Genomic DNA, 20,372 nt, shown 5'->3' on the forward strand with positions numbered 1-20,372 from the left:
CGTTAGAATCCAGTAAATACGGTAATCGTACACGCTTGGTTACGCGTTTTACGTATCTGCGAGGCCGTGCGCGCTTGTCCTGCACGTTTTAAAAGGGAATACGCGCAGCTCGCGCGCGAGTTTAGAAACATGTTTATTTTTTTTTTCGGAATTGAGCGAATAGTCGCACGTTGCTGCCGGCCGGAAACTACGAATTATCCGGAAAGGCCGGCGCGGGCTATTCAAATTATCCAGTAGAATTTGCATTGAAAATGACGGGACTGCTGAAATTCTTCGAATTAACCGAAATTTCGAATTAACCGAGTTCGAATTATCGAGGTTTTACTGTATTTCTGTTGGAAAGCATGAGGGCAGCAGTACTGTAAAGGACTTTTTTTTCCCCTCATGGGAAACTGGTGCGCGTTACAATCGACGGCGCGTGAGAATCGAGTACATACGGTAGTTGTGCTAGCTGTAGAGGCATCGTCAAACGTTCAAGCCGGGCGGAACTTCGGTATCGATAAGAAAAACATCTGTTGCCGCAACGAGGATGGCATTTACCCAGGAACATTGATCCTGTGCTCCTTCAAAAAGTGCAGCATCTCTAATGCGCTTGATGGTACTGAATATAGTGCACTGTTTGAAGATGTCAGCAGTAAGGAAGATAGCGGCGAGGCTAGCAGCGATGGTGACATAGAATGAGCTCGGCATGTTCAAATTTAATAAATGCCGTTTCATTTCGCGAATGCTGCCCTCGCTTTTTCATTCGGCCTACATTCGAGGTACGTTTTTTTTTTCTGGCTTTGAACTTTGGGGGGGGGGGGGGGGGGGGGGGGGGGGGGGGGGGGGTCGGCTTAGAATTGGAGTCTGCCTAGATTCGAGTAAATACGGTAGTTCCGAAACCAACACGACTCCCCCAGAGTCTTGCTGCCCAGTAGGCACGGTCGCTCGGGCGGCGCGGAGACAGCGTGTGTTGGCTGGGAGAGGGTAGCTCGCTTGAGAGGGGCACGAAACGGGTAAATCGCCTGCGAGGAGGCTCAGAAAAACGGTCCACGTGCATAAAGGGGTCGGAGGCCGTCGTGGTATATCTCGCATCGCGGCGCTAAGTTTACGCCGTCCGTTCGCTGTAACCGATCGGCAGGGCTCAAAGACGTTCGTTGTACATGGGATTTTGTGCCATTGAAATAATGTATATTTTGACGGTTGCGTGGGTTTCGTTCGTTTTAAGCTAAAGTTTGTCTTAAGGGGGGACGCGGGGATCAGATCGCGAAAATCACGAGAAAAATCGGTTTTTGGAAACCCCGCATTTCGGTATCTGCAACGCCTAATCTACGCTGTATCAAAATGGTTTGGCTGAAAACGCGCTAAAAGTGCCCGAAAAAAATTAATTTGTCAGTGCGCAGGGCGAGAAAACAGCTTTAAATCGCGCAAAATCACCGCCCTTCACGGAGCCATATCTCGTATTTCCCGCCACCGAGCGCCGCCATCTTGGTATCGTTCGAAAGCTCAAAGTTTCGCCGTTCCGCTTCTCAATTCGTCGGTCGTCGCCATCTTGTAACAAACGCACAAGCACAAAAGAAGCGCGGGTCTGCTGGAGGTTGTCACACGGGCCCTCCGATGAAAGCGGGCCTCCGATTGGCTGCCGTGGTGAAAGGCGTCTTCCCATTGGTTACTGCTGCGGCAGCGAGCAAGATGGCAACCGCAGTTGTCTGCTTCGCAAACCATGCCGGCGTCTTCACTTGACACGCAGAATTCGGATTTCTGAGAGCGCCCAGTTTAGTTATGGATCGTCGCTTGTTGGAGATGAAAGTTTGGACGAAGCACGCCTTCGGAATGCGGAAGCGCAAGCCTCCTACGGCGATTAGCGGGAGAAGCGGAGGAGCACCCGACTGAACGTGCCGCGCTACCTTGCACCGTGGATGTGGATTACGTGCCGCGCTATCTTGCACCGTCTGACTCAAGCAGCAAAACCGACAATTGCCCTGTGCCATCGGTACCGACAATGCAGTCGACGGAAGACGCGCCAACGGAAGCTTCCGCGCCTCGGCGTACGGCCGCGCGAATCAGCCGAGATCGTATCGACGCGGGTCGAAGGTCACCATCGCCGGCAAAGACGGTGTACTTAGTTTGGTGCATCGTGCGACACGGACACGCCGCCTCCGAGCGAGCCCCAATTGTCGACGAGCTACAGTGTGATAACCGAAGATTCACCGGACAAATAGTCGCCCGAACGGCGCACGATTCAGACGCGTTTCGTGTCAGCGGTGACGGCAGAATCGCGAGCATGCAGCGTGCGCGACTCTCTTCGCGCGATGTCCACAATTGAACGGAAGTTCAATTTGATGGACTAGCCAGGCTATGAAATTTTCAAAGCCCACCAAACGAAGAGGCAAAGGTGCAAGAAGATGCTTGGCAGCACTGATGCCAAAAATTACCGCCCTGATGCGTTCTAATAAACCTGCACTGCTTGCAAAACTTTGCGGGTCGTTTTCTCAATAGTGTTTTTTTTGTTGGTCACCTCGCTCGTGGAAAGCATAGCACAACAATGGCTGGACCGATTTTGGTCCAGTTTGTTTTCCTGTGATCCATAAACTGTGCTGCACATCAAGACAGTCTTGAAATGTTCATTTATTTTTCCATTATTTAATGATTTCCGAATAACTACATGGCTCTATGCAGTGAAACACAAGTCACATGCATGTCATATCGAGTAAAAAATTATGAGGGCACTAAAAAAAAATCTAACACTGTCTTGATATAGATTAGACATTTGGGCAAACATACACAGTATTCCCAGTTCCGTACCATGTTTCGTTACTGTGCCAGGCTTTCCACGAGCAAGGAACTTGTAAACTTTTGTAAATTCTTATAAAACAAAAACTAATGAAGATATCTTAATGAAATTTTAGATTTGCCTCTCTATTGCAATGTACAGCGTGTGTGCCAAATTTCAGCCCTTTCTGTCAAGAAACAAAAAAGTTATTTTTCATCCCCTCCTCCCCCCTTAAGTTGGGCCGTTATATGTGGGCTTGACTGTACATGGGCTTCTAGGGGGATGGCGTTGGGGACTGAGAAAAAGTTGCCAAATACAGGAATTCATTACATAGAGGTTCATTATCATTACATTTAGGTTCGTAGCGCCCTCCTTTGGGCGGCGCGTAAAACCTGTGTATCACGTGGCCGCATGAGAAAAAAATAAAGACAACGCCTGGCTGTGGCACATGAATCCACGGCTCGCTGTTCTATTCTGGTGCCGATTCGAGTCAGCTGTCTCTTTCCTTCGCTCCAGAGGCATAAGCCTACGGGTTTAACTGTGTTAGGCTAGAATACAGAACGTTTCAGTAGGGATGGCACAAGAAAAGTGCTCCGCCACTCACCCTCGGCCAGGAAGGAGTCGGTGAGGTTGCTGCCCAGCCTTTTGAGGATCTGGATGGCGTCCAGGTTGCCCGAGCCCTTCAGTCGCATGACGGCATCGAAGGCCAGCTGGGCGAAGAACTCCTTGTGCTGCGCCAGGATCTTGGAGCCCAGTGTGGTGCGCGCTATGTTCAGTATGTCCTCCCGGAAACGAGCCTCGTCGGCACTGAGCGGCAAAAGTGGCAGTTAGCTCCTGAACACCACAGGACTACCACATAAACAAGGAACTACAGCTGACAGTCAATAGTAGAAATGAATGGTTACAGCAAGCAAGAATAAATAACCATGCAGATGCCACGCACTTTGGGAATTGGTGTAAATAAAGCTTCGATGAGCCGTCAAGACAAAACAGTGCATCGCAATAAGAAATGCGCAGTGGATTTCGGTGACAAATGTGTTCCGTAACGACCACCAGCAACGACGGCTTATCTTAGAGCAAGGTAAATTTTATTCAAAGGCGAGATTCTCGAGCGACCACTTTCGGTGATACTACAGTGCAGTCCACTTATAACGATATCAAGAAGAACGAAAAATCCGATTGTTATAACTGATTATGGCTACATCTGGACTGCCTTAAAAAAAACTGCTGAATATATCTTTGTAGTCCCGAAACCAAATTTGCCACTTGCGATAAAAGATCAACGTTGTAGAAAGCAGGCTGTGAAAAATAAAATGTTTATTTATACCTCTAAATAGCGTTTGAATCATTAGGCGCACTGAAATAGCCAGAAATGCGCACTTGCTTTAGCGGAAGTGTCAGGTTCACAACTGCGGTGTGCATCACGTCCAGCTGCTGCGTGAGCACTGGTGGCTGTAATTTAGTGTGCATGAAATCAATGAGCAACTCCATATACGACATTGCACTTTGGTTGAAGATTAGGGTCAGTGTCAAAGACGGGCCATTGTCAATCTCGTCGTCACTTTTTTTTAGTTCGGTTGCTATTTTGTACGTGGTGTGTGTGCCTCGTAAACGTGTGTGGCTTCGCATTTTTATGATCGGCGCCACCTCCTGTGTCTTCGCGAGAGCCAAGTGACCGAAGTGTGGCCTCCGCGATCAGTTCCGGCAGCGCGCCGTTGTTGAACCGTTACGAGGTTTGCAAGATTTCACTTCTCCACTGGGCTACGCGCTGAATGGCATGGCCGGAGCCGTGGAGGAGCAAACAGTGCACTGCCGGAACTGATCGCAGAGGCCACATGCGAAGTAACGGGGCTTGTTTCTTCAATCTCCATGGCGATCTCTGCTAATGGAGATCGCCAATGCGGTGACGCTCTTCGACTGTATGCGGAGACGTCAGTCCTTGCGTAAATCCAAACAATTCCGATCGCCTCCAAGTGTAGTATGAGGCAGGGCATTATTAAACATTATTTTTTACCACTCTAATCCTAATGAATTTTCTTTTTTAGGCTGAACGAGTTTGTTGGACTGTTCGGTTTTCCGGACTATTTTTAAGTTCCCGCGAAGTCCGGAAAATTAGTCGGTGACTGTATACCATTGTTTCTAGAAACGTTTGCCAGGTCCACGCTAATCCAACATAGAAAGTGATTAACATAATCAATCTTAAGACTATTAAAGAAATTCAAGGGTTTTCAAGGGGCACAAGAAAAAAATTATGATTCTCAAGGGCCTTGAAAACATACTTTTCAATTATACAAGGATTTCAAGGACCTATGCGAACCCGGTTTGATATTGTTTTCCTAGTCTATCATAGGAATCAATGTTTAACTTTGAATACAATTCATACTGACAAGATGAGCTATTGTCAATTCCCCGACTTAAACTCAATAACAATTGACCGTGCTCAACATTCAATAGCTATGCAGCTGGTCTTGAAGGATGTTACAGTGAAAGGCACCCGACTGACTTGTTCCATTTGGAATTCCTTCAGATGCAATGAAAGCTTGGTACAGGAGCCTGTTTACAATGGTAGATGTTGAGTCTTTTTTTGGCTCCCGGTTACCCCTCCCCAATGGAGTGCTAAAAACACTGTCATTATGCCATTTTCATGATGGCCAACTAACAAAGGCCTTATCAGACAGCAACGACCTTGTCAGACAGCAATGTTCCCATAACATCTTGGTATCATGCTAATAACTGAACTGTAATATCCATTATGTCTGGCTGAAGTTATCTAGCAAATCTAAGTTTTTCTAATTGCATCTACTTTTGCTAACATAGCCCTGCATTACCTACGGATTTATGAAAACCCAGGTTTTTGCGTCTTGCTCCCTAAAATGTGCAAAACAAGGTAAACTGAATGTCTTTCTTAAAGCATGAGATTATCACAAATGCTGCCAGTGAAATTACGATTTTCCAACAAGTACAGTGATGGAGCCATTGTTGGCATTGGCCTGCGCAGAAGATGACATGACTGAAACCAATCCATCAGGCAACGTGTCCCTGACCTTCAAGAGACCGAGGCATTACTAAGTGTGGCCCAAACAGAAATTCAAATCAAATCAAATTATGGGTTAGGGCAGAAAGCTGGGCTAGGTGGTTTGACCAGTCCAGACCACGTTTAGTGCGCTAGAAAACAAACAGCAAGAAGTGCTTGTCCTGTCTTCCTGCTGTGCGTCCAGCAGTGTAAATATGTCAGACTATTCAAATTATGGGGTTTAACGTCCCTAGGCGACACACGACCTATGAGAGGCCCCGTAGTAGGGTCTTCGTAATGGGGTCTCCGTAGTGGGGTCTCTGGATATTGACCCCCTAGTGCTCTTTACTATGCACTGTTTAGGTATGTGTCTTTGAATGAAGCCCAGAGCTAGCTGCCACCTATATTGAGATTTTGGAAGATAAGAGAGCTGGCCTCTCGGACTTAAAAGCAGAAAGCATAGGGAACTTTTACACAGTATTTACTAACACTTCACAAAACAGCGGAAAAGTAGCTTACAGGGCCAACCAGACCGAATAGGTCAACTGTAGGAGTCTCTCCCATCTAGCAATTGGCCAATCCACTTTCGAGCGTGACTAGGGGCCGGATAGCAACGTCAGCATTGTCACATTTGTTTCGTTAGAAAAAAAAGAGTCGTTTGCAAATATCTTGCAAAGTCACTAGTGCTCGGAGCTGTCTTGTCTGCTTTCCCCTGTTTTGCATGGGTTTAGAAAGCATTTCCGCAGGTCACAATTAGACTGCCCGAGGAATGCGGGAGAACGCTTGAGGACGCACCAGAGATGGCATGGTACAATGGCACGTAACTCTAAGTACACAAGCATATTTGCATCCCGCCCGAATTCATAATGCAGCTGCTGCAACCAGGAACGGAATCTGCGACCGCGGGTGTTAGGCAGCACAATGCCATAGCCACCTCGGCAGCTCAGGCCTAAAACAGAGACACGCACCTGTGGTCCTCTGCAAAAGATTCCAGGGCCTGTCGGGCAACCGCTGTGGCCTGGCGCCACCCTCCGATGATGGTCTGCGGGTGGATCTTCATGCTGACCAGATGTTCGGCTTCCTTGAGCAGCTCGGCCGCCAGCACTGTCACGGAGGTCGTCCCGTCGCCCACCTCGTCATCTTGCACCTTCGAGATGTCTGCACAGCGAGCGAAGAGGAGACACAAAAATGTGTGATTACTCGACGTGGTTCAAGCTTCGTTTTTCGCTGTGGTGTGCGTTAACCGAATGGTACATTTCGAATCGAATATGCAAGATTTTCCCAGGATTTAATGCTTACAAATTTTGGGCAAGAAAATACAGTGTTGTACATGCCCTGGAGTCTCCTAGCATTCCATAACAAGAATGTAGCAAGCTAATAGCAACTTGGGTACATAGAAAATCAAGACATGTAGTATGGTCTACTCTTATCAAAGGGAACACTAAATTAGTATGCCAGTGCTGATTACAGCTTAGTTCTACTACATGAAGGTCTGGAAAAATGTTTTACTAATACAAATTTTGTTAAATAGAATAAAGTGAATCTTTCTCTCAAACTAATGAATTAGTGGTGGTCTGTTGTAATGAATACCAATGAAGTTCTGTCTAATAGTGGACACACGTTTTGCGCCAATCTTTTATTTATTTCACAGAAAGTTTTGCTTTCTGGTTTACCCAAAAAATACAGAAGGGCTCATGGCAGATGTGTTGTCGTAAGGCCAATCTGTGCCACAGACGAAAGGACAGTGCATCACGTGACTCGATCACCGCTCGGTGCGTAGCTGGCACAAACGGTAAAAGACCCAAGTGCCATCAACGTTGTTTAATTGTCAGGTTCGGCGTGATTTGCCACCTGTAAATATTCTGAAATCTGGAGGGTCACGGCACGTGACCCTCTAGACGCACAACACTTGCACCCCCCCCCCAGCCCTCATTTATCCGCAGTCCGGGCAAATGCATGCAATAAATCCAAAGCTAATATTGTGACGGGTTGCTCGAAGTTACAAAACGAGACCAATGAGGAGCATCTACGAAAGCCATTGGGAATGAGAGGCTAGGTGTTGCAAAAATGGCAGCTGAGAACGACTTTGTTGTCATCCCCTGTACTCCCTGTCGTTTGCGAGATGGTTTGTCGGCTTTCCGAATGTCATGTAACTGGTGCGAATAGATCTGCGGCAATTTGGCACCAAACTAACGTTAGTCGCCGACGTCCAATGAAGCAGTACTAATTAGGCCTAATGTCAGAGGCAGCGTGGCCATGATGAAAATCCTCCGCTGGTCGATGTGAACGGGCCACAAGCCGTTATAGAATGCTTGCGACTAATATGTTCATACGGGTGGCTCATGAGTGATTGTTCAGAGATCACACATGCAGGTAAGATTGATGGCTCTTGAAGTGGCCTGAAGTTTGTTGCCCCGTAAGACTGTGATGACAAAAAGCAAATTTTTTTAAACCTTTTTTTTCGAGGTATGGTGCTGTAAATTTGTACATGTATTAATGTTATGTGCTATTTCGAATATGAGGACCGTTTTTCTTTACCTCCTTGGGTGAAAATTTTATGCAACATTACTTTAATAATTTTCTGCAAGGATTTGCACAATATCAGTTCCTCAGGTTTCCCTAACATGGTATCAATGGCTTCTGTATGATTCAAGGAATGCCGTATAACCAACCTTATTGCTCTGCCTACCCTAGAGCAAGAGTTGCGAGACTGAAGTAGAAACTCGATAAGAGTGTTCTTTTGACACTTAACTTCGAAGTCTCACAACTCTTGCTCCAGGGTATACAAAGGTACACGAGTGGAGCATGGGGTTTTGGGTACACAAAGCCGCTCGGCGATACCATGTTTAAACCTCCATTTTGGCTTCATGCGGTAGAATCAAAGAAAATATAAATAGGGCCCCTCAGTACCCCTTATTCTTCTCACTCATTATATAATTGTAGTCTTAGTTCGTTCTTACGATTTCTAGTTCTTTTTATTTAGGGAGGTGAGGGGGAGAGGGGGGGGCTGCAATGATTCTCTCAAATGACACCAACGCTTCGTCAGGCAATTGTCTGCCTTCACATGAATACCCTAGACGATTGTGCTGGTTGTCAGATAAAGAGGGAGTTGACTTACCGACGAGGATCTTGGCAGCAGGGTTGTCAACGCCAACTGCCTTGAGGATGGTGGCCCCGTCGTTGGTCACCTCGACCTTATCTTGGCGCCCCTGGCACATCAGGATCTTGTCCTGGGTAACAGTGGAAGAGGGAGGACAGTGAACCCACTTCTCAGTTCCATAACTGACCTCAGTCGCACACACACAATGTGTTCAAGTGACTCAAGGGTCAAACCAAGGGATGTCAAAAAGAAGGTAGCGTTCCATCCAAAGCGTGAAACAGTTACATTTAGTGCTAGAAGACTCCTGCGTTCGAGGGGGGGGGGGGGGGCATTACCATGCCTACATAAGCTGTTCATATGTGTATATTGCCTTCAGGGGCGTGGTGCGCGATTCTGCATCCCAAGGTGGTACATCACAAGCAAGACAACCAATGAAAACCAACAATATTCAAAATGTGTTGCGAACATCTTGAAACACCTGTGACCGGTTGTACTTTAGGTAACAGCGCAAAAGCAACACGAACAAAAGGAAGAAAAACATGACAGCCCAGCGATGACTCACAACTGATACTTTATTCAGGAAGTTCACACACATTTGTAGGAATCGAAGTCCGAAAAACCCCCACATGCGCAGGACACACAATACACATCGATGATGTAATTATCAGGACCGATATAAATAGTGAAATTCTTGCCCGTGAAGAATGACCATTGGTTCACTTATACATACCCCCTAATCTTTATGTTGTACGCTTCTGCTATTTCTCGTGCCATCCGGCTAGCATGTTTGAAGATAAATAGAAGATTCATTAAAGATAGGAGCACAGCCACATGATCTGCAATGCACAGGAAGATGTAGCAGCACAGCGCTTTGTAGATATAACTCATGCTCTCTAAGACGAACATACACGCTGCGCTTCGTTTGTCCAACATATTCATTACCACCCGACAGAGGAATGACATACACAACTCCTTTTGCACATGCGATGTATATGTTAACATTGTTCAGGGCTGTGCTGCTACATCTTCCTGTGCATTGCAAATGATGTGGCTGTCTTTCTACCTTTAATGAGACTTCTATTATCTTCCAACATGCAAGCCAGATGGCACAAGAAATAGCAGAAGCATACAACATAAAGATTAAGGGGGGAGGGGGGGGCACATGTATAAGTGAACCATTGGCAGGAAAGGGCAAGGATACTTTGCAATTGTATGATGATACGATACAAAGATACTCAGGCAACAAGTATTCAAGATAGATACAAGAGACTACCACAATTATTGTATCCGACACGATACTTTCCATTTGTATCGTAACATAGTTTGAAACATTTGCAAATTTTCTGTTATAGATCAATATAATGTAGCAGCCAATGCGTATGCACAAGAATGTATGCTTTTGGAAATTGCTTAACTCCGACCAACCTTGTTTCATTTGAATGAAATGTGTGTTAGTGTTGTTCTTGTCTTTCGAGCTCAAAGTATATCTTCATTCCGAAATCATTTGTTGAGGTTGCTTTAGCTGCTCAACATGAAAGCTCCTTATCCGCTGCGCTGTCAGCGGTTCTTGATTGTCGCTTTTGTAATTGATGTGAGTTGCAGCTCTGCTTGCCGGCCAGCTAGCGGTTTGCCATCTAATTACAAGAACATCAATAAGAAGCCCCTGCACAATGGCGCAAATAACGCTGCGGAGTTTTACTTGTTCATAAGAACGAAAAACCAAGAAAAAAAAAAAAAGGTCGGCTGCGCACAGACGTTCGCACGCTCGTTTTTGTCGAGGCAGCGCAAGCGCCACCACGTGACTATTCCACCAATAAGGACGCACAGACCTCATCCCCTGCCCTCGCTGGAGGGCTTTGGCGGAAAGATAAAAGAATGGCGCTGCCTTTAGTTTTATTCAGGGGGCTCAGTAGCAGCAGTATCAGCTTGATAAGCGGAGTTCAGCCAACATTTATAGCTTATCGTTCATATATCCGAAATACAGATTAGAGATGGGCAAAACGGCTCACTTCAGTGAGCGGCTCGGAACGGCTCAGCTCACTGAAATGAACCGGTTCACTTAAACGTGTCATCTGTGCGATGGATATTGCATAACACAGGTAACCGTGTTATTGGTATTTTCGCTAAGTTTGGCGATAATTTTTACATATTTTAAAGCATGAATTTTTAGTTGTAATGAAACTTTCTTTTCTCATATTGTGGTTCAAATGCTTATAATACTGTAACAGGCAGAATGTGACTTACTTTTCTCAGAAAAAAAAGTAACTTCATCGCCATTTACAGGAGCTTTTCTGTTTTTGTGGTACTTTAAAATGAACTTTGGTCAAAATAAGAACACAAAATTATTGTACATTATCTTTCAACTTTATTCATTCATTCTGATACGCACGCTCACTATAATATGAGTGAGCTGTAACGCCATGCAAAATGAATGTAGAAATCTCTTGAAGTACAATGCAAAAATCATACTAAAGATCCACAAGACTAGCGCAAGTACCTTTCATTTTTTTTCCTCTTGAGCGCACGCGCGATACTGGCGTTTATGCCATCATGCGCCAGGACAAAAAAATGAAAAAAAGAAATGATGTTCAATTACAACACAACAGATCATTCGCCTCGTTTTATTGACGCGCTAATGATACACGCTCAGAAAATGCAATGAAGTGGATGCCATGGGCGACATTTTCATGACTACGCTAATTAGCACAAGTGAAGACCAGGACGTAAACTGTAAGTTCACCTGTTGTCTTTAAAGACACAGAAGACCATCTTTGAAGTGTTGTTGCACCAGCGCACGATGCGCGATCGGTGAGAGTCGTCAGACATCGTTCGAATAGCAGCAGGCAACGAACGGTACCGTCCTTTGTCAATTAGGGCTTCTTTACTTCTCCCTTCGGTGGCATCGGGACGCACAAAAAAACAAAGGGACTGCTGCGCACACCACACTGCGAGCAAGTACGAGTAGCGCGATTCTGCCCACGCCGGCCACCACTTGTCGGTTAGAAAACGAAATCTCGAAACCCAGCAGAAGACAACGCTCTGACGGCACGGCCCACCTGAACGAGATAGAACCGGCTTCCTTTCTCCAAAAGAACCGCCGCTCACTTACTGAACCACCGCTCCCTCGCTCTTCAAAAGATCCGGCTCGCTCCTGAGCGCTCTCTAGGAACGGTTCCTCACGACTCGCAGAACGAGAGAGAGCCGGCTTTCTCTCTCCGAAAGAACCACTGCTCCCTCACTCTTCAAAAGAGCGGCTCAAAAGATCCAGCTCGCTCCTGAGCGCTTTCTAGGAACGGTTCCTCACGACTCGCAGAACGAGAGAGAGCCGGCTTTCTCTCTCCGAAAGAACCACTGCTCCCTCACTCTTCAAAAGAGCGGCTCAAAAGATCCGGCTCGCTCCTGAGCGCTCTCTAGGAACGGTTCCTCACGACTCGCAGAACGAGAGAGAGCCGGCTTTCTCTCTCCAAAAGAACCACTGCTCCCTCACTCTTCAAAAGAGCGGCTCAAAAGATCCGGCTCGCTCCTGAGCGCTTTCTAGGAACGGTTCCTCACGACTCGCAGAACGAGAGAGAGCCGGCTTTCTCTCTCCGAAAGAACCACTGCTCCCTCACTCTTCAAAAGAGCGGCTCAAAAGATCCGGCTCGCTCCCGAGCGCTCTCTAGGAACGGTTCCTCACGGCTCGCAGAACGAGAGAGCTGCCGCTCACTTACTGAACCGCCGCTCCCTCGCTCTTCAAAAGAGCGGCTTAAAAGATCCGGCTCGCTCCTGAGCGAGTTCCGCTCAGGAGCGAGCCGGATCTTTTGAGCCGCTCTTTTGAAGAGCGAGGGAGCGGCAGTTAAGTAAGTGAGCGGCGGTTCTTTCAGAGAGAGGAAGGCGGCTCTCTCTCGAGCCGTGGCTAGAATGGGGAGTTGTGAATACGGGCGGCGCTTTCCTTCAGGCGCGCGTGACCCCCTTGCGCACCGATGCCACCAGGAGAAATGTGGCGTAGCCGCTCGCGGCATGGTAAGCTAAGCCGCGCCGCCCTCACCTCGCCTACGTACCTTCGATGTCAGGTGGTCTTGTCGCCTGTTTTGGGGTGTTTCGCGCGATACATACCGTGTTGCACATCATCGTCGCAGCATGCCCATTCTAGTATTATTCACGAGGCCTTTCACGCTAGCTCAATCTGATCGCCACCGTCTGCTTTTTTTCCTCTTGCCTCTAGGTTTATCATTCGCGACTTTATTAATGGAACTGCAGTCTTTATACCACGTCGCATTACTGCCCTCTCAGAAGACACTGTGCCCACAGTACTTCCGAACTTGCCAAAATACATTAGCAGGACTCAGACGAAAGAAAGAGATGTCTCGCGCTCCACGGGTCCCAGGTTCGGCACGCAAACCACTCCGATATGGGCAGTTCTAGCCACCCTACCGTAGCAAACCGTTGCGTCTCTTCTGCTGGGTGTGATTTCCGCGCCATTTATTAGCGGTGCGAGAAAGCAACTGCCCTTCCGCCCTTCCTAGCAAGAGTCGCCTCTACCCCCTCGCCTTCAGCTGTCTTTTGAGCCGCTCTTTTTGAAGAAAGAGTGAGTCGTGGTTCAAGTGAGCGGTTCTCTCTCCGAAAGAACCGGCCCCTTTTCTCCAAGGGAACCGCCGCTCACCTTTACTGTACCACGGCTCACTCGCTCTTTAAAAAGAGCGGTTCAAAAGAACCGGCTCGCTCCTGAGCGACCCATCTCTAATACAGATACTGATACACATCACGCCAGATGTATTATGATACAGATACAAAATACCCAAAGAGTATCTAAGACAGTATCTACGATACATGTATCTCTCCCCCCCCCCTCCGCACGAGGGGGGAAGAAATGTTGCCACCGTACGAAACGGCGCACGTGGTACAGAGTTCATACTTGTCATGACTCCGCGAAGTGACAAAGCACAGAAACTCAGTCGTGTATGATCGCAGAAATACTTGCAAGTACTTATTCTTGGCTTCTAAAGGTGCCATCAGTCGTTCCAACTAGGTAAACTCGGGGAAACAAAGAGTAGTTCGGCATCCGCTCTTCACTCGACAATCTGACAAAGCCAACTGAAGCCTAACGCACTAAGGGTCATATAACAACTGGATTGCTAAAGATGCGGGACCCAGCCTGAGACGAGCCAATCCCGAAAATTCAATATGGCAACGCCCTTCGGTTGCTCGCGTTCATGGTGGTGCCAGCGGCCGCTACCACGATTCAAGGTGCACAGGTGGTGACTAACTGCTTCCGTGCCGCTTAAATTTATCGCATGGTTATATTACAGGGCGTAAAAAAAAAGAAAGAAAAAAAAATGCGGTGCTGCGGCAGCTACTTTTCGGAAGATTTGAGGCTGCGTCCGTACAATCGGGAGAGTTGGCAGGTATCAGTCCTGGTAATTACATCATCGACGAATACCATGTGTCTTGCGCCATGTCCAGGTTTTTGGACTTCAGTTCCTTTATAGTGTGAACTTCCTGAATAAAATATCAGTTGTGAGCCAGCACTGTGTTGTGTTTTTCTTCCTTTTTTGCCCGTGTTTGCTTTTGTGCTGTTACCAAAAGTATGATGAATCCTAACCAACTAACCCAGCTTGCTATCTTACGTCTGATTGGACATGTGCTGCTGTTAGTATAACATGCATAAGGTCTTTTAGTAAAATGAAGTGGAAGGTAGACGCGTGTGTGTTTGCTGTCGGTGTCAGTATCATCATGTCCTAGCAAAAGCACTGATGAAAACTACAGATATTCAGAATGTGTCTCAAACATCTTGAAACACTTCTGATTGGACCTGTGCTGCAAGCTTCCACATATGCATAAGGCCTTTTAGTAAAATGAACTGGAACGTAGACGAGTGTGTGTGCTTGCTCTCGGTGTCAGTATGTCGCGGAGTAGCAGGTTAATTTATTTGTTGTTTTGCACAATGTTTTACATCCAGTATACCTCAAGTGGCTCGATGGGTGCTTTTCAAGATGCCAGGCAAGATTCAATATTTCTGCAGAGAGCTTCTTGCGCATCAAGTCCAGATTCTGCAAGCTTGACAAAACCGACTGTAGTATTGAACATTCTTAATCCATTGTGCAGTAGTATGTCTTAAGATTCTAAGTTCAAAAAAGTGGCAGGACTAAATTTTCAGTGGAAAAAATTAATTGGCTCTTGAAACGGATACGAATGCACTTGAACCCACTGATATAACTGTGGCCACCATGTTAGCTCGGGACAGCAAAAAATCGCACATCGATCCAATCCATCTATCTCCAGCAGCATTGCAGAAGCTGCAAATGGGATTCGAACACTGTGCCCGCAATGTCACCTGAATGCTTCTTGTGATTCAAACCACAGATTCACCGTAACGCAACGTGACTTCCGAATGACTCTAACGAATAAGCTGACCAGCTCACCATGCCCTTGGGTCCCAGCGTGCTCTTCATCAGGTCGCCGATCGCGATCGCGCCCACAAATGAGGACAGCCGTGCCGTCTCCGCCTTTTCCTCTTCGGCCTCGCCTTTGAGGATCCGTACGGCATTCAAACTGCCCATCTGTGACATGGTTAGCCTGCAAGGGTAGAAGGACCATTGTGCGAGAGAATGAAATCACGGTAACTAACCCGCTTCATACTTGGTGGGCAACGCTGCAGAAGCTACACAGGCTGCCAATGTGTTCAAAGAAGCCACACACCGCATGCTTCGCAGTGCAGATTGTTTTGGTCTGCGACACTTTACATTTCAGCCATAAACCTTTGGAGTCAAATTGCATATCATTTGCGCATGTTTGTATTGCCAATAAGCAACATATGCCAGTAAGAAGGGCAAGCTGTGCATAGTGGCTGTTGGTTACAGAACCATAGAGGTGGTAAATAGGGTTAGATGTGCGACAGCTTCCACATAATTACAGCATATTAAATTAAACGACACACACTTTTATTTTTGTTTCATATGTGATGCATTGCTTTTTTGCCGCAAATGCGAGTAATGGGAGAAGTCAGTGTGTCGGAACAGAACGAAAACAAAAACGAAACAAAATGATATTTTTGACCGGAATGAAAACGTATTTATTAATTTGTGTTGGAGTGAAACCAAAACATTTTTGATCGGTTTTCGGTTCAAGAGGAAAGTCAACAATCCAAAACAAGCAATGTCAGGCAACGCCAGAATTAATGCGTACGGTATCTCATGGGTCCGCTTAAGCACGTATAGGTCGAGTGATAACTGGCCGAGCACTCCACTAATCAAAGGGTGCCGCTTGGTGCACTAGCAGATCAGCACTGTAGCAAAACCCAGGGATTGTGCACTAAGAGTGTATCGCTTCGTTTTCTACGAGTACAACACTTTGTTACCGAAGTTGTGTTCATTTAAGTTCGTTTTATCAGAACAGCGTGTCGAATTACGGCCAGTACACTTGATGACGTGCTGCTTCTGAGATCAGGCTCAGTGCCTCAAAGCACTGAGCATGGTCGGAGAACTTAGAACTTACTTATTGAGAAAAACTAATACTATGTTTTTATCGTTACTTTGCTTCCAAAATTTGTGCATGCGAACCAAAGCTGTCATGAACAGTTACGAACCTTTTTTTTTTTTTTCCGTTTTGGAGCTTAACCAGAACGGGACTTTTTTTCAGTGGAACGAAACTAAAAACATTTCGTTCCGACACCCTGCTCTTAGCTTTTGGGGAATTGCCCCCTTTATGTTTGAAACGGAATATAACGCTCTATAGAAACTCTATATACTGGCCGCACAAGTTCAATGTTGAGGCAGTTTACCGACTGGTTCGGTTGAACTTCCCAAGACTAACACCTGGGCTATCACGAGACACTATAGCGGAAAGTTACTTTGACCAGTTGGTGTTCCTCAAGATTGGACCAAAGTCCAACTATGCAAGTGTTCTTTAGCGTTACGCTCTGACCAGACTCCAGCCCGCGACCTACAATCACTGGGCAAACGCGGGAGGCTGGAGGTGTGTGTCTGCCGCCAGTAAATTCCTAATTAGACTAACCAACTATCCCCCCCTTCCCCCCAAAAAAATGTCATACCAGGAACATTAAATAAAAACTTAAAGGCATTCATTCATTATCGGTAACATGTTACCCTACGGCACACTTTTCGGCTGCCGCTATCACAGGCGGCTTGATACCAGCAAACTCAGTAACTACAGGTAATACTTTATTAAAACGTTCCCCTACATAAGGTGCTATGCCGCGCTCCCGTAAGAAGTTCTCCCTTTTCCCTTCCCCACCAGGCGTTATTTTAGTAGTTCACGTCGGGGGTCCAGCGACACAATCAGACACTGTTTCCATTACTTTCGCTTCAAAAAACAACCAAAAAAAAACAAAGCTTGCAATATCGTTAAACCACGCAAAATACAAATCTGACTGCCCGGAAAGCCTCCCAAGCCTGGCAGAACGGCCATGAAAATCCTGTCCATAAAAGGAATCGCTACTGCCTTCGGAGTCGGGTCATACGCCCACGACAACGCGAAGCCGTCTCTCCGCTAAATGCGTGTTAAAGTTGCAAGCTACAAACATCCTGATTCACCCGCACGGAAACTGTAAATGCGCGAACGAAAAATCATGACGGGTTAACTTTCGCGAAATTTCTCCCAAGAGCCGGCAAACTAAAATGAATTAGTTGAGACACCGGCACCGGTTACGCTCTGCACACTACGATCGCGATAGGCGCCTCGCTTCTTGCTAAGTGAAACAACGTTAGATCGAAATCTAAGTGGACATCGCAGATACGTTAAAAAGTAATAGTGCTCAGACGGGGCGTTCACGTCAGTTCAGACCTGAGCAAGTCACACGTGCTTCCCGAACAAAAGCTACCGTCGCCATCCATGCCGACCCTGCGGGAACTTCGAGAGCAAATATTTGGAACAACGCACGTTCACGCTGACATTTCACGGCCCGACACTTCATTTTCATCGCTTGGAAAAAGAAGAAAACTTACCGGCGATTAGGGTAACAGCACACGTTGAAAAGTTAACGAGGGATACACCACAAAGCGCACGCTCACTTGCCAAAGACCGTAGCCTGATTCTCGCACTTTAATGTAGCAAAATATTCTTTAAAATTAAGTCTAATAAAATTTACTTAGAACCTTACTTTTATTTAAATGACCTTTTTAAAGGAAATGACTAACAGTGCACATAATTTAATTTTGGTACGAAACAACGGCTTATAGACTTCTTCAGATCTTGCCGATATAAACAAACATGGCGTCTGCTTCAGCGGATGCGCGGACCGCGGAACGAAGAAAACAGGTAATTACTGCTTTTATTTCCCTCCACGATACTTTATGACACACCAGTTAGGATTGCGGCTTCGTGACTCGAGTTGAGATCTTGTCGAGATTGATTTTCCGATCGCTAACGTCGCCCCAGCTGAACGATCCAGCCCGCCGTACGGGAGCGACGTGATGTCATCGGCCCCGATCACATGTCCCGTGCAATAGAAAACGTAGATTCATTTATTTTTGTCATTCTACCAAGATTTTTCTTCTAGCGCGTCGTAAAAAAACGTGTTCGGCGCCGATTTCGGTGCGCCTACTCCTCTCTCTCTCTCTCTCTTTTTTAACGACCTCGATCGTTGTCGTATTTGGTTTGCGGTGCGCGTCACCTGTGTCAGCGCCGTTTCCGCCGCAGCACAATTCGTCGCACACACCTACACTTTTTTTAGAAAGGTGTGCGTCATTCTGGTCTGTCAGTGTCTGCGGCGCAACAGCGTATGGACATGATTTTCATCCCCTTCATCTTTCCGATCGGCGGCTGCTCGTCGGTACGTCGCGCGTGGCCGTTCGCCGAGAGGACCCGAGTGACGAGATACGACGTCTACCAGTTCCCACAGAACGCGGTATGGTACGGTTCGAGCGCAAGACGGACTACACGCTTGCGTTCGCACTACCGATGGTGTATGTGTGTACAATGTGTGTATGCATGTATGTGTGGCGCTGCGCCAAGAAAACAGCCGGTCGTGTCAGCTGCTCCGTTTCCGGCCCTACTTGAGTTCGACGCACTAATAACTCATCGAGTCAAGTTAACTGTATGCTCTCGATGTCATAGTTGCGGACGAAACGGCTTTTCAGACGACACCCCGCTGTTCCGCGGTTTGCGTAACTCTGTCTGGCCCTCGACGTCGTTTGTTCTAGAGACCTTTTCTTCTTTTCCTTTTTTACTGCCTCGACGCCGTCGTGCGACGAAGAGTGTGCTCGAAGGACGCGGCTAGCGCAACTACTGTTGCGACGTAGCGGTCGCGCAAATTTGCCACGGCTATCGCGGCGACAATCAGGGCGTCGCTTTGGCACTGATAGATCGCCGATGAAGGCCTTCTCTCCTTCGGCTGTAGTTGACTATCAATTAGCCTGCTACAGAAGTACCTTGTGCGACTCGATAAGTGCCGTCGTGTGTGTATGACAGTGTTCGCAGAATCTTTTAACTGCCATCACGTGTCTGTCTCGTTAAACATTCAGTCGTTTCGTTATATCTGAGGCTTCGAAACACCCCGTAAACAGCGGGCATAAAAAAAAAAAAAAAGAAAGTGTTCGCATTCCGCACTACCGTTATACCGTATGTTGCCGCGCGTAACACTCCGACCTGCGCATAAACGGCCAACCCGGTTTGGGCAGGGTCGGATTTGTCGAAAGCGTTAAAGGGGCGTGTGATGAGGGCTGCGACGTATGTTTCGAATCCAGTTACGCGCAGAAATATACGGTACGCCCGCAGCCGAGTCTGCGTGCGAAGCAGATAACGGAGCGAGGGAAAAAAAAAAAAAAAAACGACGACGCTGTCGGTGCGCATGCTGTCATTCATCGCGCATCTCTGCCCTGCGCGTACCTAAAACTGCCGTTTCCTCTTCCTCGGTCACGTGACCGGTCACGTGTTTGCCACGCGCGCGTGAAGCGCTTTATTTCGGTTACTCCCTTATCGGCCCCGCCACGAGACGCGTCTGTTGTCGGTGGTGTCCGGCGAAACCTTGCACCGGGTTCAGACCGTCGTCGCTGCGATAGCGAACCCCGATGCGGACGTTTGGGGGTGCACGTGTCTGTGTGTTGCTGGAAGACGAGCTGTTTGCTGGTTCCGCTCGGCCGTGTATGAGCGCGTGTGTAGCGATACTTATGTGGCGAGGTCATCGATTCACGTGCTGGAGCGTTATCTTCGGCGACCGATAAGGAAAAAAATACAAAAAATGGATATAAAAGGGGAGGAGCCTGGTCAGCTCCCGCTGATGTTGCAAGTGATGTTTTTTTGTTTTTTTTGTCTCCCGTAGAGAAGTGTTATGGATGTGTACAAGGTTTTTTTCATCCGAGATTCTAAGCTGACTATAAAGAACAATGTAATACCAGTTTAGACGTGCAGTTTATTCATTCAAAACTTTATATTCATTCATGTGGCAAAAAAATTACGGGTTATTCTGGAGACATTGCTTTAAAATTTTCTGCTCATTACGTTACTGCGGCCAGGTCTGACATTTTGAAACAACGATAGTGTGGCAATAAAATATCTTTCAGGTGTTTCCG

At 47.0% G+C, this 20,372-nt stretch overlaps 1 protein-coding gene across 1 annotated transcript in view; it reads right to left on the minus strand.

The window, feature by feature from the left end:
* The window catches only part of LOC119463802 (T-complex protein 1 subunit beta-like), a 24,183-nt gene extending 6,249 nt beyond the window's left edge, over positions 1-17,934 (minus strand). Inside the window, exons 1-5 of the mRNA XM_037724627.2 lie at positions 17,808-17,934; positions 15,267-15,420; positions 8,884-8,995; positions 6,734-6,923; positions 3,357-3,559 (exon numbers count right to left, since the gene is read on the minus strand). Of these exons, the coding sequence (XP_037580555.1) occupies positions 3,357-3,559; positions 6,734-6,923; positions 8,884-8,995; positions 15,267-15,413 (652 nt within the window). The 5' untranslated portion in view covers positions 15,414-15,420; positions 17,808-17,934. The remainder of the gene's footprint in view (positions 1-3,356; positions 3,560-6,733; positions 6,924-8,883; positions 8,996-15,266; positions 15,421-17,807) is intronic.
* Positions 17,935-20,372: the final 2,438 nt, after the last annotated feature.

This window comes from Dermacentor silvarum, chromosome 9 (assembly GCF_013339745.2).
Source record: "Dermacentor silvarum isolate Dsil-2018 chromosome 9, BIME_Dsil_1.4, whole genome shotgun sequence".
NCBI classification, from domain to species: domain Eukaryota; kingdom Metazoa; phylum Arthropoda; class Arachnida; order Ixodida; family Ixodidae; genus Dermacentor; species Dermacentor silvarum.